Source organism: Puma concolor, chromosome B4 (genome assembly GCF_028749965.1).
Source record: "Puma concolor isolate L17-30 chromosome B4, mPumCon1.1.hap2, whole genome shotgun sequence".
Classification (NCBI taxonomy): domain Eukaryota; kingdom Metazoa; phylum Chordata; class Mammalia; order Carnivora; family Felidae; genus Puma; species Puma concolor.
In genome coordinates this window covers 77,738,147-77,752,717 of record NC_141673.1, presented here as the reverse complement: position 1 = coordinate 77,752,717, position 14,571 = coordinate 77,738,147, and the positions used below count along the sequence as shown (strand labels likewise).

General features: G+C 35.7%; 1 protein-coding gene across 2 annotated transcripts in view; it reads right to left on the bottom strand.

Annotated features, from left to right (window-relative positions):
• The window catches only part of PKP2 (plakophilin 2), a 94,503-nt gene that overhangs the window by 53,461 nt on the left and 26,471 nt on the right, over positions 1-14,571 (bottom strand). For both annotated transcript variants that reach the window (XM_025930514.2, XM_086713668.1), the window contains exon 4: positions 12,394-12,529. In XM_025930514.2, the coding sequence (XP_025786299.1) occupies positions 12,394-12,529 (136 nt within the window). The remainder of the gene's footprint in view (positions 1-12,393; positions 12,530-14,571) is intronic.

Sequence of the window (14,571 nt, the reverse complement as noted above, 5' to 3'; positions counted from 1 at the left end):
TATTTATAAAAGGGAAAAATTTGAAACCATAAATGTCCAACAACAGGGGAAGACTAGTTAATGATTGTCACAATCCACACAGATTGAAGTTTCCATGGGAGAGGCAGAGTAATGTTAGAACTGACAGATATTTTTGGTCATTACAGTTCCCTCACCAGTCAAATGGAGATTATCTAAGATTAACAATCTCCATGTTAGGTACATAGTACTCACTCAACACATGGTAGCTAGTGCATCACCATTAATATGCCACCATTAATACGAGGTATGCAAAATATTGCTAATGTTATGAGAAAATGCTTATTGTACAGTGTTACTAGAAAAAATGTATAAAATATCTATGTATTTCCACTCAAACACAGACATAAAGAAGGCAATGAATTTAGGGAGTTTGGGAGAAATGATGGGCATATAAATTATGAAAGTTGCTTGTTATTTTGTATTTTTTTAAACAACAAGCATATATTTGTGCATGCTTCTTAAAATCAAAGCAAAAAAAAAAAAAATCCCTACAAGGAAAGCTACATATTCAATTTGTAAAAAGTCAGAGAACAAAACTAAGATGGTAACAATACTGGGGAAGTGTGGGTATGTCTCTTTTTGTCTGTTTCTTAATTTCTCAAATTTTGAGTAATGAATTCGTATGAGTTTTATAAGATTCTGCAAGATAGTTATGGCAGTCAAAACCTCAGTGATGAGATCTGAAGCAGGAATGGAAATAAGGTCAGTTTTAGAAGGGTCTTGCAGATTAAATTTGTCCTTCCTCCTAAAGGCAAGTGGGTGCTGAGAGGCGACTGTATCAGTAGTGGGTTAAAAGTGGAGGAAGGGAAATTAACCAGGAAGTGGCTGAGTTAACAGAAAACATGGTGATAGGGATTAGCATAGTGGCGCTGAGTAGGGAGGGAAAGAGGTGAGTAGATTCAAGACACTTTTAGTAGCAACACTAAAAAGTCTTGAAGACTGCATGAATATGAATAATGTTGAGAGGTAAGAATAAAAGGAAAGTTGAAAGTCTGTGTTCAAGTTTTTGTGTCATACCACCTGGGTGAACTACCACTCACACAGGAAATAATATGTTCAGATTGGGGCAGGCATTGTACCATGATCTGAGTGCATTCTCACAACTCTTTCTAGTAGGATTATTATTTCCACTTTATAGGTAGGAATGCCAAGGCTCAGAGATGTTAGTATCCTGCCCAAGGTCACTGAGGTAATTAAGATGCTGGGACTCACACTTCCCTGAATGACTTCTGAGTGTTAATACTCAAACCACCAAGGGTCCTGCCTTCCAACCCAGCAGGAAGAACAAGTTAGAAGGAGGGTTGGCTAGTAGAGAGGAAAAGCAAAAGAAATTAACGTGCCCATTTTTGAAATGCTGATGTTGAGTTCAGTGGGATGTCCAGGAAATAGATGGACACATGGTTTAGAGCCCAAGGGACAGAAGGGGGCAGAGATGCAGGAAGTCATCAGCATCTAAATCATATAGGGATGGAAGTCATAGGAGTAGATGAGGCAGGTCAGGAGATGGTGCTGAGGAAGAAAAGTCCCAGGAAGGCATCTCAGGAACATAAACATTTAAGGGACAGCTGATGATAAATTTTTCACAGAAGAAAGCTGAAGGAGCCAGAGAAATGGAAAAAGAACCAGGAGACTCTGGACCAAAAGAAGAAAGGTTCAAAAAGGAGAAGAGGATCAAGTATGATAAATGGGCTGAGTCCTAATCAAATAAAATAAGGATTAAAAAGTTGCCACTGGTTTTAAGAGTTTATGATTTAGAATTTTGATCTTTATATTCAAATTATAATTGCCTTTTTAAAAAAGATTTTATTTCTTTTTTTTAATATAATTTATTGTCAAGTTGGCTCACATACAGTGTATACAGTGTGCTCTTGCTTTTGGGGGTAGATTCCCGTGATTCATCACTTACATACAACATACCAGTGCACATCCCAACAAGTTCCCTCCTCAATGCCCATCACCCATTTTCCCTCTCCCCCAAGATTTTATTCTTAAATAATCTCTATACCCAACATGGGGCTCAAACTTACAATCCCAAGATCAAGAGTCACATGCCCCAGAGACTGAGCCTGTAATGTCTTTTATACATAAATTCAAATGCTATAGCACTATGCTTAATATTAGCAGGATTTTGTTCATGTTGGGTTATAACTTAATACTTAAATTTTTCTACCAGCATATGTATTTTTAGGTTTCAGTGTGACTTTCATGTTTCATTATTCTCAAAACCAGTGTTTGTCCTAGTTTTAGAAAAAGAGCCAAGAAGGCAAGCACAGCTTTAATCACATATGTAAGCAAAATGATATTTATAATCAAATTAGCAACTTAAGAGATCGTAGAAATCTAGCCCAATTTGAGAAACAGAAGAAAAATTCAAGTAATTCCATATTAGAAAATGAAAGCATGCTTAATAATGCCCAGCTTTTTAAAACTGGTAATAAAAAAAAGATTTAAACATTTATCTGAGTTAGTCATAGAAAGGACTAATTTTTAGCCGAATTCTTTTCACCTATATGTATAAAGAGGGTTCATTACTAGTTAAATACATTATTTTTTTAAATCTTGGGGCTCCTGGGTGGCTCAGTCAGTTGAGGGTCCCAACTTCGGCTCAGGTCATGATCTCACAATTAGTTTGTGGGTTCGGGCCCCGCATCAGGCTCTGTGCTGACAGCTCGGAGCCTGGAGCCTGCTTTGGATTCTGTGTCTCCGTCTGTCTCTATTCCTCTCCTGCTCACACTCTGTCTCTGTCTCTCAAAAATAAATAAATGTTAAAAAAAATTTTTTTTTAATCCTTACGTATTCTTCCCATGGAACAAACATACAGGCAAAGGGCAGTGAGAACTACTCAATAATTATGTAGCTTTTAAAACGAGAAATAATCTAGATGTGGGGATAGGTTTTAAAGTAATACCTAAAATACAGATGTCATGAATAGAAATACTGACAAATTGGACTTCAGAAGACTTTTTCAATCCTGCATGATGAAAGATACAATAAGATGCATAACACTGGATTATATATAATATTACACATAATAGATAATGAATTCCTACCAAGCATTAAGGAGATACAAATCTTTGGAGAAAACAGTCCACAGAACTCTTTTACCTGACTCTACTTAACTGATATGTAGGATTAGTCACATTCTTGTTTCCCTCTGGAAATCCTACTGATTCCCTGAGAATTATCAAAGCTGAGAGGTTACTCTATGTTGGGCTTTGCACTCCAATTTTTACTAGTTGAGTTACAAATTTACTAAGAATAACCTACATGTTTCCCAATGTATTTGGGCCAACTGTACTTGTTACTGTAATCATGTAATTTATTTACCTGTTAGGTAAACGAATGAAATTTAAGGGTGAAAAGAGTTCCGTTTCTCTGACAACTAATCTGCATGCTTTGGAAAGACTAGATAAAGGAAAACAGCTTTAAAAAGCCCTGTAATTATTTGTGAACAAAATTAATGTAAAAGACTACGGGAAATGTAAAAATTCAGATACAGGTGAAATCAGATGAATCAGTGTCATTAAGTTCTCATTTCACTTTAAAGAAACTAAAAATTGCAGATGATACACAATGGGCATAGTTTATGCAAGATTATGACAAACTGTGTGTGGTATGTGTGTATAACTAAATTTTTTCTCCTTTGTAACTGATTAAGTGACCAACTATTAGTCTTGATTTCAAAAAAACAGGAAAGTTTTTACCATAAAGAGATGGCTTTTTTTTTTTTTTTGCTTATTAACAAAAACAAACACAAAAGAATAATCTCATGGTAGTAATGGTACATATAAATGGGCACTATGATGCAATGTTGGTGGGGTTTAAGTCTACACAATCTTAGGTGGAATTTATTAGGGAATTATTTATCAAAATTAATAATGACTCAATAGTGACAAGGACTGGATTTACCTATCATCTGAAACAATGTTAAAAACCAGACAAAGCATACAATGGTTTCGATAATTGGTAATGTAGCAATGATGGATAGTGATCCCTAAGGAATGGATAACAAGCAAGGTGAGCCCCAGTGCTGTCAAAGATCACTGTATGGAGAGAGTTCTCAGGCTGCTGTGTAGTGAGGTAAAACCCAAATGGAATTCAACAAGCAGAGTTCAGGAGACAGTGCAGGATCCAAGAAGAAGAGTCCATAGGGAAGAGGTACCAGTGAGAAAGCGGCACAGAAAGAGAACTCCTGAGGTTGCAGAGGGTCTCCATCTAATATTTAGTAGAGTACTGATTAGTGCACGTGTGTGAGAAAATTGCCTGAAGCCAGGGAAATAACCAACTAACCAACCAAATAACCAAAGGACTTAAGGGAACAGCTCCTCATGGTCACACAGGCCCAAGAACAGTGCCTATTCTCACTACCCAGTCAGAAAACCTCTTAATTCATGGTGCATTAGTTTTCAGAATTGTCTTTCTTTAAGAAGTGGGGATTAATTCGTTCTAGAATAAATGCTGCTCTGGTTCCACCTAGCAAATCTCAAAAGCAAGATTTAAAAGGGTCAAACTCATTTCAAGTAACTTGAAATGTTAGGTAGAGACATAGAAGATAGAAAAAAGACTCAAAACTTTTAGAGATGAAAACTACAATTTATGAATGAAAGAAAATCCCTGAATGAGATTAATGGCATATTAAACTTTACAGAAGAAAGAATTAGTGAATTTAAAGCATAGCAAATAAATACCTAATAAAATATGTTTAAAATAAACATATCTAAAAAAGAAAACATACAGAAAACAAAAACTAAAGAAAAAGAATAGAGTACAGATGAGCTATGAGACAACTTCAAGTAGCCAAATATATATGTAACAAGTTCCCAAAGGACAGAAAAAAAAATCTTTGACGAATTAATGGTTGAAAATTGGAAATTCCAACCAAAGTTCCAAAATTTGATGAAAAGTAAAAAATTTACAAATTTAAGCTCAATGAGCTCCCAAGCACAAGAAACCTAAGGAAAACTACACCAAGGCACATTATGACCAACCTGCTCACTGCTAGTGATAAAGAGAAAATCTTAAAAGCAGGCTGGATAGGTGGAGAGAGTTACAGTATGTACTGAGGAACAATGAAGATGACAGATGATTTCTTGTCTGAAGCAAAGCAAGTAAGATGACAGTGAAGCAACAACTTTCAAGTACTGAAATAAAAAACTGTCAACCTAGTGAAAAGACCTCTCAAAAGCAAAGATGAAATTCCTTTTTAGACATACAAAAGCTCAAGTTAACCACCAGGAGACCTGCACTAGAGTAAATGTTAAAGAGAATTCTTTAGGCAATGGGAAATAACAGGACATCTACGCAAAACAATGAAGAGCACTGGAACAACCTAGACGAAATGGACAAAGTCTTTGAAAGACACAGACTACCGAAGTTCATTACAAAAAATACAGAGCCCCCAAAGCCCTGTTACCAATTAAAGAAAATGAATTTATAGTTGAGAACATAGCTAGCTTCCTTAGCACAGCAGGCAGTGTGCCAGTCTCATAATCTGAAGGTCCTGAGTGTGGTTAAGAACCTCTCACAAGAAAAGTTCAAGTCCAAGAGCTTTGCTGGTGAATTCTACCAAACATTTATGATGGAAATAATTCCAATTACAATCAAACTTTCAGAAAATTGAAGAGGAGAGAACACTTCCTAATGTATTTTATTACTCTCAATCCAAAACTGGAGAAAGACATTACAAGAAAAGATCAATATCCTTTATAAATATAGCTGTATAAGTGCCTTAACAAAGTTTTACCAAATCTAATTTTAAAAAGGTAACAGTACATCGTGACCAAGTGGGATCCCAGGAATGGGATAACACTTAAAGACCAAAGTAATTTACCATATTAGCAAAATTAAGATAAAAACCATAGAAATATTTTAATAAGTGAATAAAACATTTGATAAAGTCCAAAAACCATTTCTTTTTTTTAAAATCTAATGTTTATTTATTTTTGAGAGAGAGTACGAGTGGGGGAGGGGAAGAGAAAAGTGAGACAAAGAATCTGAAGCAGGCTCCAAGCTCTGAGGTGTCAGCACAGAGCCCGATGTGGGGCTCGAACTCACAAACTGTGAGATCATGATCTCGGCCAAAGTTGGACACTTAACTGACTGAGCCACCCAGGTGCCCCCCAAAACCATTTCTGAGTAAAAACAAAAAAAAAAATTCCATAAAATTAGGGATAAAGGTAAGTTCTTCAACTTGATATTGTGATGTATGAAAAACCTACGGCTAACATCATATTCAACGGTTAAAAGCTAAAAGCTTTTTTTCTGAAGACTAGGAACAAGGCAAGGATGTCCACTCTGACCACTTTTATTCAACATAGTATTCAAGTCCTAGCTGGAGTAATTAGGCAAGAAAAGGAAGTGGCATCCAAATTGGTAAAGAAAGAGCAAAACGGTCACTATTTGCGGATGACATATTATATAGAAAATCCTAAAGATCCCACCAAAAGTTTACTTGAACTAATCAATGAATTCAGTAAAGTTGTAGTATATAAAACAATATGCAAAATTTTGTTGCATTTTTGTACACCTGTAATAAACTATCAGAATTAAGAAAACAATCCCACTTACAATTGCATTAAAAACACACACACACACACACACACACACACACACCTGGGAATAAATTTAACAGAGGAGAAGATCTGTCCATGAAAGAAACTGAAGACACAAATAAATGGAAAGATGTTCCCTGCTTATGGATTAGAGAAATGCTGTTGAAATGTGCATACTATCCACAGATTCCATGCAATTCCCATCAAAATTCCAATGGTATTTTTCACAGAAATAAAACAAATAATTCTAAAATTTATATGGAACCACAAAAAGATCCTGACTAGTCAGATCAATCTTGAGAAAGAAGAATAAAGCTGGAGGCCATCATGCTTTCTGATTTCAAAACTATATTAAAAAGCTGTAGTAATAAAAATAGTATGATTTTGGCATAAAAAGACATGCAGATCAATGGAACGGAATAAACAGCCCAGAAATAAACCACACATATGTGGTCAATTAATTTACAACAAAAAACCCGAGAATACACAACAGGAAAAGGAGAGCCTTATCAACAAATGGTGCTGAGAAAACTGGATGGCCACATGCAAAAAAAAGTGAAACTGGACCACTATCTCATACCATACACAAAAATTAACTCAACTTAGATTAAAGTCTTGAATGTGAGACCTAAAACTATAAAACTCCTAGAAGAAAACATAGGCAGCAACCTCTTTGATGTCAGTCTTTGCAATGATTTTTTGGATATGACACCACAAGAAAAGAACAAAAGCAAAAAGAAACAAGTAGGACTAGATCAAACAGCAAAGGAAACTATCACAAAATGAAAAGACAACCTACGGAATGGAAGGAAATATTTGCAAATCATAAATCTGATAAGGGGTTAATAATCAAAACATAAAGAACTCACATGACTCAATAGCAAAACAACAATTCGATTAAAAGATGGGCAAAGGACCTGAATAGATTTTTCCAAGGAAGACATACAGAGGGCCAACATACAGAAAAGGTGCTCAGCCTTCTTAATCATCAGGGAAATGCAAATCAAAACCACAACAAGATATCACATCACACCTGTCAGAATGGCTATTACCAAAAAGACAAGAAATAACAAGTGTTGGCAAGGATGTGGCCAAAAGGGAACCCCTGTGCGCTGTTGGAGAGCATATAACTTGGTACAAACACTCTGAAAATAGTATGGAGGTTCCTCAAAAAATTAAGACTAGAACTACCTTATGGTCCAGTAATTCTACTTCTGAGTATTTATCAGAAAGAACTGAAAACACTAACTCAAAAAGATATATGAATTTCCATGTTTACTGCAGTATTATTTACAAAAGCTATCGCATGGAAACAATCTAAGTGTCCACTGATGGATGAGTGGATAAGGAAAATGTGATATATATACACAATGGACTATATTCAGCCATAAGTAAGAAGGAAAAACTGCTATTTGCAACGACATGGATGAACCTTGAGGGCATCATGCTGAGTAAAATAGACAATGAACAAATACTATATGATCTCACTTATATGTGGAATCTAAAAACAAACAAACAAACAAACAAACCAAGAAAAAACAAAATCAAAGATACAGAGAACAGACTGGTGGTTGCCAGAGGTGGGAGGTTTGGCATGGGTGAAATGGGTGAAGGTGGTCAAAAGGGACATACTTCTAGTTATAAAATAAGTAAGTCAAGAAGATGTAATGTACACCATGATGACTAGTTATTAAGAGTGTATTGTACATTTGAAAGTGCTAAGAGTAGATCTTAAAAGTTCTCATCACAAGAAAAAAATTCATAACCGAGCATGGATGGTAACTAGATTGGTAATCATTGATATGCATATATCGGGTCATGTTGTACACCTGAATATACTGTTATATGTCAATTATAACTCAATTTAAAAAATAAAACAAAAAGCAGGAAAAGGAAATGGTGTTAAAAATACTAAAATATAAAATTTTTTCCTTTCTTCCAAAAAAAAAAAAAAAAAACCCACGTAAAAATCTCCCAGATTAAATTCCTAAAAACAAACAAAAACTTACAGGTAGCATCATACTTAATAGTGCAAGAACAACCAAATGCTTCTGCCTGTGATCAAGAACAGGACAGGTCCACTTTCACTTCCTTTTAACACTGTGCTAGAGGTTCTAGCCAGTACCAAAGAAAAAAAGGAAAAAGAAACCTAAGTCATTAAGATTGCAAAGGAAGAAACAAAACAGTTTTTATTAGCAGATGGCATGATCTATGTAGAAAATCTGACAAATCTACAAATATGCTACTAGAGCTTAGAGTGAATTTAGTAGTGTCACAGGATACAAGATCAATATACAAAAAATCAATTATATTTCTATATACTAGCATTGAACAATCAAAAATTGAAGTGAAAAAAAAAAACCCAGACCATGTGTAAAAACATTTAGAAATATTATATCTTTAGGGATAAATATAACAAAAACCATGAAAGATCTCTGGAGTAAAAACTACAATACACTGCTGAGAGAAATTAAAGAAGACCTAAATAAATAGTGAAATGTACCATGGTCAGGGGTCAGAAGACTTAATATTGCTTAGATGAAAATTCTCCATACATTATAGATTCAATGCAATCTCAAACAAAATCCCAGCAGTTTTGTCACAAATAAATTGACAAGCTGATTCTAAAATTCAAATGGGACTGTAAAAGACCTAGAATAGCCAAAATCACTTGAAAAAGAATAAAGTCAGAGGACTAACACTAGCAAACTTCAATATAAAACTATATTAATATATAAAACTATAGTAATCGAGACAGTGTCGTATTAGCAAGGAGATAGACCAATAATACATCAGTGAAATACAATACATGATACAGAAATAGACTCATATAGATGTGATCAATTACTTTTCAACAAAGGCACAAAAACGAAGTAATACCAAAATAATAATCTTTCCAGCAAATGGTGCCTAAACAATTGCATATATACTTTTTAAATGTATATTTATTTATTTTGAGAAAGGGAGAGAGAGAGCTGTGAGCGTGGAGCCCAACAGGGGACTCAAACCCATTAACTGTGAGATCATGACCTGAGCTGAAACCAACAGTCGGACGCTTAATTGACTGAGCCACCCAGGTGCCCCTGCATATGTGTTTTTTTTTTTTTTTTAAAGGAACGTCAGTCTACATTTGCAATATAATGTAGAAAATTAAACCCAAATGGATCATACGCTATAAAATCTGACAGTTATAAAACTTCTAGAAGAAAATATAGATTATCTTTGTGACATCAGAGTACAGAAAAATTTCTTGGATGTATCATGAAAAGCACAGTCCATAAAGGAAAAGATTTATAATTAGACTCCATCAAAATCAAAAACTATTACAATAATGGAAAGACAAAATACAACTGGGAGAAAGTATTTCCAAATCACATATTTGGAAAAAAAAAAAAAGACATATCCAGAATATAGAAAGAACTGACAAAATTCAATGACAAGAGAACAAAAACCCAAATAAAAATGGGCAAAAGAACTATGAGGTATCACCTCATATCTGTCAGAATTGCTAAGACAAGAAACAACAGGTGTTGGCAAGGATGAGGAGAAAGGGAAACCCTATTGCACTGTTGGTGGGAATGCAAACTAGTGCAGTCACTCTGGAAAACAGAGTGGAAGTTCCTCAAAAAGTTAAAAATAGAACTACTGTACGATTCAGCTATTGCATTACTAGGTATTGACACAACAAATACAAAAATACTAATTCAAAGAGATACATGCACCCCTGTGTTCAAAATAGCATTATCAACAATAGCCAAATTATGGAACCAGCCCAAATGTCATTGACTGATGAATGGATAAAGCACTGGAATATTACTCAGCCATAAAAAAATAATGAAATCTTGCCATTTATGGTGATGTGGACAGAGATAGAGAGTATAGTGCTACGTGAAATAAGTCAGAGAAAGACAAATACCATATGATTTCACTCACATGTGGAATTTGAGTAACAAAACAAATGTGCATAGAGGGAAAAAGAGAGAGAGGCAAACCAAGAAACAGACTCTAAGCTATAGAGAACAAACTGATGGTTACCAGAGAGGAGGTGGGTGAGTGGATGGGTTAAATAGATGATGGGGATTAAAAAGTATCCTGTTGTGATGAGTACCGGGTGTTGTATGGAAGTGTTGAATCACTGTTTTGTGCACCTGAAACTAATGTGACACTGCATTTAACTAGAATTTAAATAATTTTTTTAAAAGGAAAAATGGGTGTCTGTGTGGCTCTGATGGTGCAGAGCCTGTTTGGGATTCTCTCTCTCTCTCTAAATAATAAGTAAAAATAAATAGTTTGGCAGTTTCTTAAAAAGTCAAACATATACCTACCAGACATTCAACTCCTAGGTATCTACCCAATAGAAATGAAAACAGATTTGTGCATATATGTTCGCAGCAGCTTTATTTGTAATAGCTCAAACTCAAATATCCATCAACAGGTGAGTGAATCAACAAACTAAGGTGTATCCATACAATGAAATACTGTTCAGCTATACACACACAAACACACACATGCACACATCTTTTGATATACACAACATGGATAAATCTCAAAAGATTAAAGCTCAGTAAAAGAATCCAAAGAAAAAAGCATATATACTACATAGTTTATATAAAACTCTAGAAACTTTAATATATTCTATAGTAACAGAAAGCAGATCATTGGTTACCTGGGGAGTGGAAGTGGGTTAGGGAGGGGTCAGATGTATGGATTATAAAGGGGCACAAAGAGACTTTGGAGATAATGGATATGTTCATTATCGTGATTGTGGTGGCTTCATGATGGCTAAACATGGTAAAATTTAATTGGATCTTAATAAAGCTGTTAAAAAATGAACAAACAAAACTGGTACATTTATAGAAAAGAAATCCATGTAGCAACTTTAAAGAATGAAATAGGGCTAATATATATCAAACATTTCTAAGATATAGCCTTAAATGAAAACAAAGTGCAGACTACTATACATAACCTGCTACTATTTGTAATTTTGTTTTAAATGAAAAAGGATACTGAACCAACCCACCCAGTAATTGTTTCTACACGTATAGAATATCTCTGGAAAGACACCCAAAAATGATGTGGGAGAGAGAGACAGGGAAAGAGAAGGGAGGGAGGAGGAGAGAGGGTAGGAGAGAGAAAAAGAAAAAGGAAGATGGGGGGTAAGTTTGGAGTAGGAGGGAAACTTAGGTTCACTGCAAACCTTTTTCAACTATGATTTTTTCCTGAAAAAATATACCACTTTTTAAACAAACATAAAATGACCTAGTGATTCCATTTGGGAGGTGGTCTGCCCTGTACAACACTTATGGGAATGCCAAAAGATATATGTACAGAGCTGTCTATGGAACCATTTTCATAACTGCTTAATGAGAAAACTGCAAAACAGTGTTTATATTTAATATATATTTAAATATAGAAAACAATAGTCTAAAATGCTCATGTGCGCTCTTGGTAGCTCTCTAACCCCCTCCTCCCATCAGAAAACTCTAAAAGTACACAGACTGTGAACAATTGTTGGCTTTGGTCCCAAAGCGGGAGATTGGAGAGACAGGCAAAGAGGGGAAGGTTTGTGTGGAGACTTACATTCTAAGTTTCTGAATCGCAGTAAATTTTTTTTGGTAATGAGTATATATTCCCTTTTAATTAAAAAGGCTCGATGAAGACTTATTTATTTTATTAACTTGTTATTTAAAATTGACCTATAGTTGACATATAACTCAATAAAGATTTGTTTTTAACTTAAATTACTGGTTTCAGTGTGCAGGGCCACCATAATAGATGTCAAAGCGTGGTAATTTTACAGTGGACTTAAGATGATACTCACCCTTTTCCGTGCTTCAGATTTCTGGAAGCACTCGTGCTGTATGAAAGTAGCTGCCGCAGAAATTCTGGGTGCTGGTGTGTGGTCTGCATCCAGCATGCTCACTGCTCGCTCCAGAGTCATCTCCACGTCTGCATTCCTAGACAAACAGTCACGGATTCAGCAGAGTTCCAAACCTGCTCCCTCCTGCCTACCAACCTGATCTTTCAGAGATGACTTGGCTAACATGGGGAAACACCTAGAACACCTAAGCCTTGGCTTTTCTTCAGCCAAAAGAAAAATCATCAGCTGAGGTCAGAAGGCATAGGAAGCTAGCAGTAGAAATATTCCACCTCTGATCAGACTGGCCTCTGAGAATGTCACTGAATTAAGTAGCAGCATAATATATACCGAAGAAAGAAACTGAACTCACTGGAGATAAACATGTGTAGTATGATAATTACATCTGAAAAGGTCACTTCAAAGGCACAATAAGACTTTACGTGGAATTTAAAATAAATTTGATCAGACCTACCCTATGACCCAGCAATAGCACTGCTAGGAATTTACCCAAGGGATACAGGACTGCTGATGCATAGGGGCACTTGTACCCCAATGTTTATAGCAGCACTCTCAACAATAGCCAAATTATGGAAAGAGCCTAAATGTCCATCAACTGATGAATGGATAAAGAAATTGTGGTTTATATACACAATGGAGTACTACATGGCAATGAGAAAGAACGAAATATGGCCCTTTGTAGCAACGTGGATGGAACTGGAGAGTGTGATGCTAAGTGAAATAAGCCATACAGAGAAAGACAGATACCATGTGGTTTCACTCTTATGTGGATCCTGAGAAACTTAACAGAAACCCATGGAGGAGGGGAAGGAAAAAAAAAAAAAAGAGGTTAGAGTGGGAGACAGCCAAAGCATAAGAGACTCTTAAAAACTGAGAACAAACTGAGGGTTGATGGGGGGTGGGAGGGAGGGGAGGGTGGGTGATGGGTATTGAGGAGGGCACCTTTTGGGATGAGCACTGGGTGTTGTATGGAAACCAATTTGACAATAAATTTCATATATTGAAAAAATAAAAAAAATAAATTTGATCATAGAAGTTAAAATTTATTTCTACCATGGTAATGTTACACCTGTGGAATGAAACACCTTCCCTCAACAATCATTAGGTTTTTCTCAGAGTTGTTTGAAACTGTTATTTCAGCTAAAAATGAATTTTAAAATAAGCATCCTAAAAATTTTCTCTTTTTTTAATGTTTATTTTTGAAAGAGAGAGAGTGCACAGAGGGCACTAGTAGGGGAGGGGCAAGAGAGAGAGGGGATCTGAAGCGGGCTCCATGCTGACAGCAGAGCTGGATGTGGGACTTGAACTCACGAACCGTGAGATCATGACCAGAGTCACAGTCACTTAACCAACTGAGCCACCCAGGCGCCTCTAAAAGTATTCTTATTTAATAAATATAACAGTATGTAAACAGTAAAATTCAGGAAAATTGGGTTTGTTTTGTTCAAATAAATCATGCTGATGTGAAGAATTCATCAGGAAAGGTAATGATTAAAGACAATTATAAATATGCTTTTTCTTGGGGCACCTGGGTGGCTTAGTCGGCTAAGTGTCTGTCTTTAGCTCAGGTTATGATCTTGTGGTTCATGAGTTCGAGCCCCACATCGGGCTGTGTGCTGACAGTTCAGTCTGGAGCCTGCTTCAGATTCTGCATCTCCCACACTCTCTGCCCTTCCCCTCTCTCTCTCTTTCTCAAAAATAAATAAAAACACATAAAAAAAATTTTTTTTAAAGATTTAAATATGCTTTTCCTTGGGACACTTGGGTCTCTCAGTCAGTTAAGCATCTGACTCTTGATTTCAGCTCAGGTCATGATCTCACAGTTCGCGGGTTCAAGCCCTGTGTAGGGTTTTGCGCCTGTTTGGGATTCTCTTTCCCTCTCTCTCTCTCTCTCTGCCCCTCCCCTATTTGTGATTGCGTTCTCTCTCTTTCTCAAAATAAGTAAACTTTTAAAATATGCTTTCTCTTAAAGAAAACAATTTTATAAACATTCTGTTACCATTTGTTTTGCCATTATAATGACATTTGGTTTATGTCTTTCTAGTAGCATACTTTTGTCCTTTACTAATTGCGGGTATTTATAGTGATGATGAAATCTGATGCAGTTTGACTCAAGAGAGG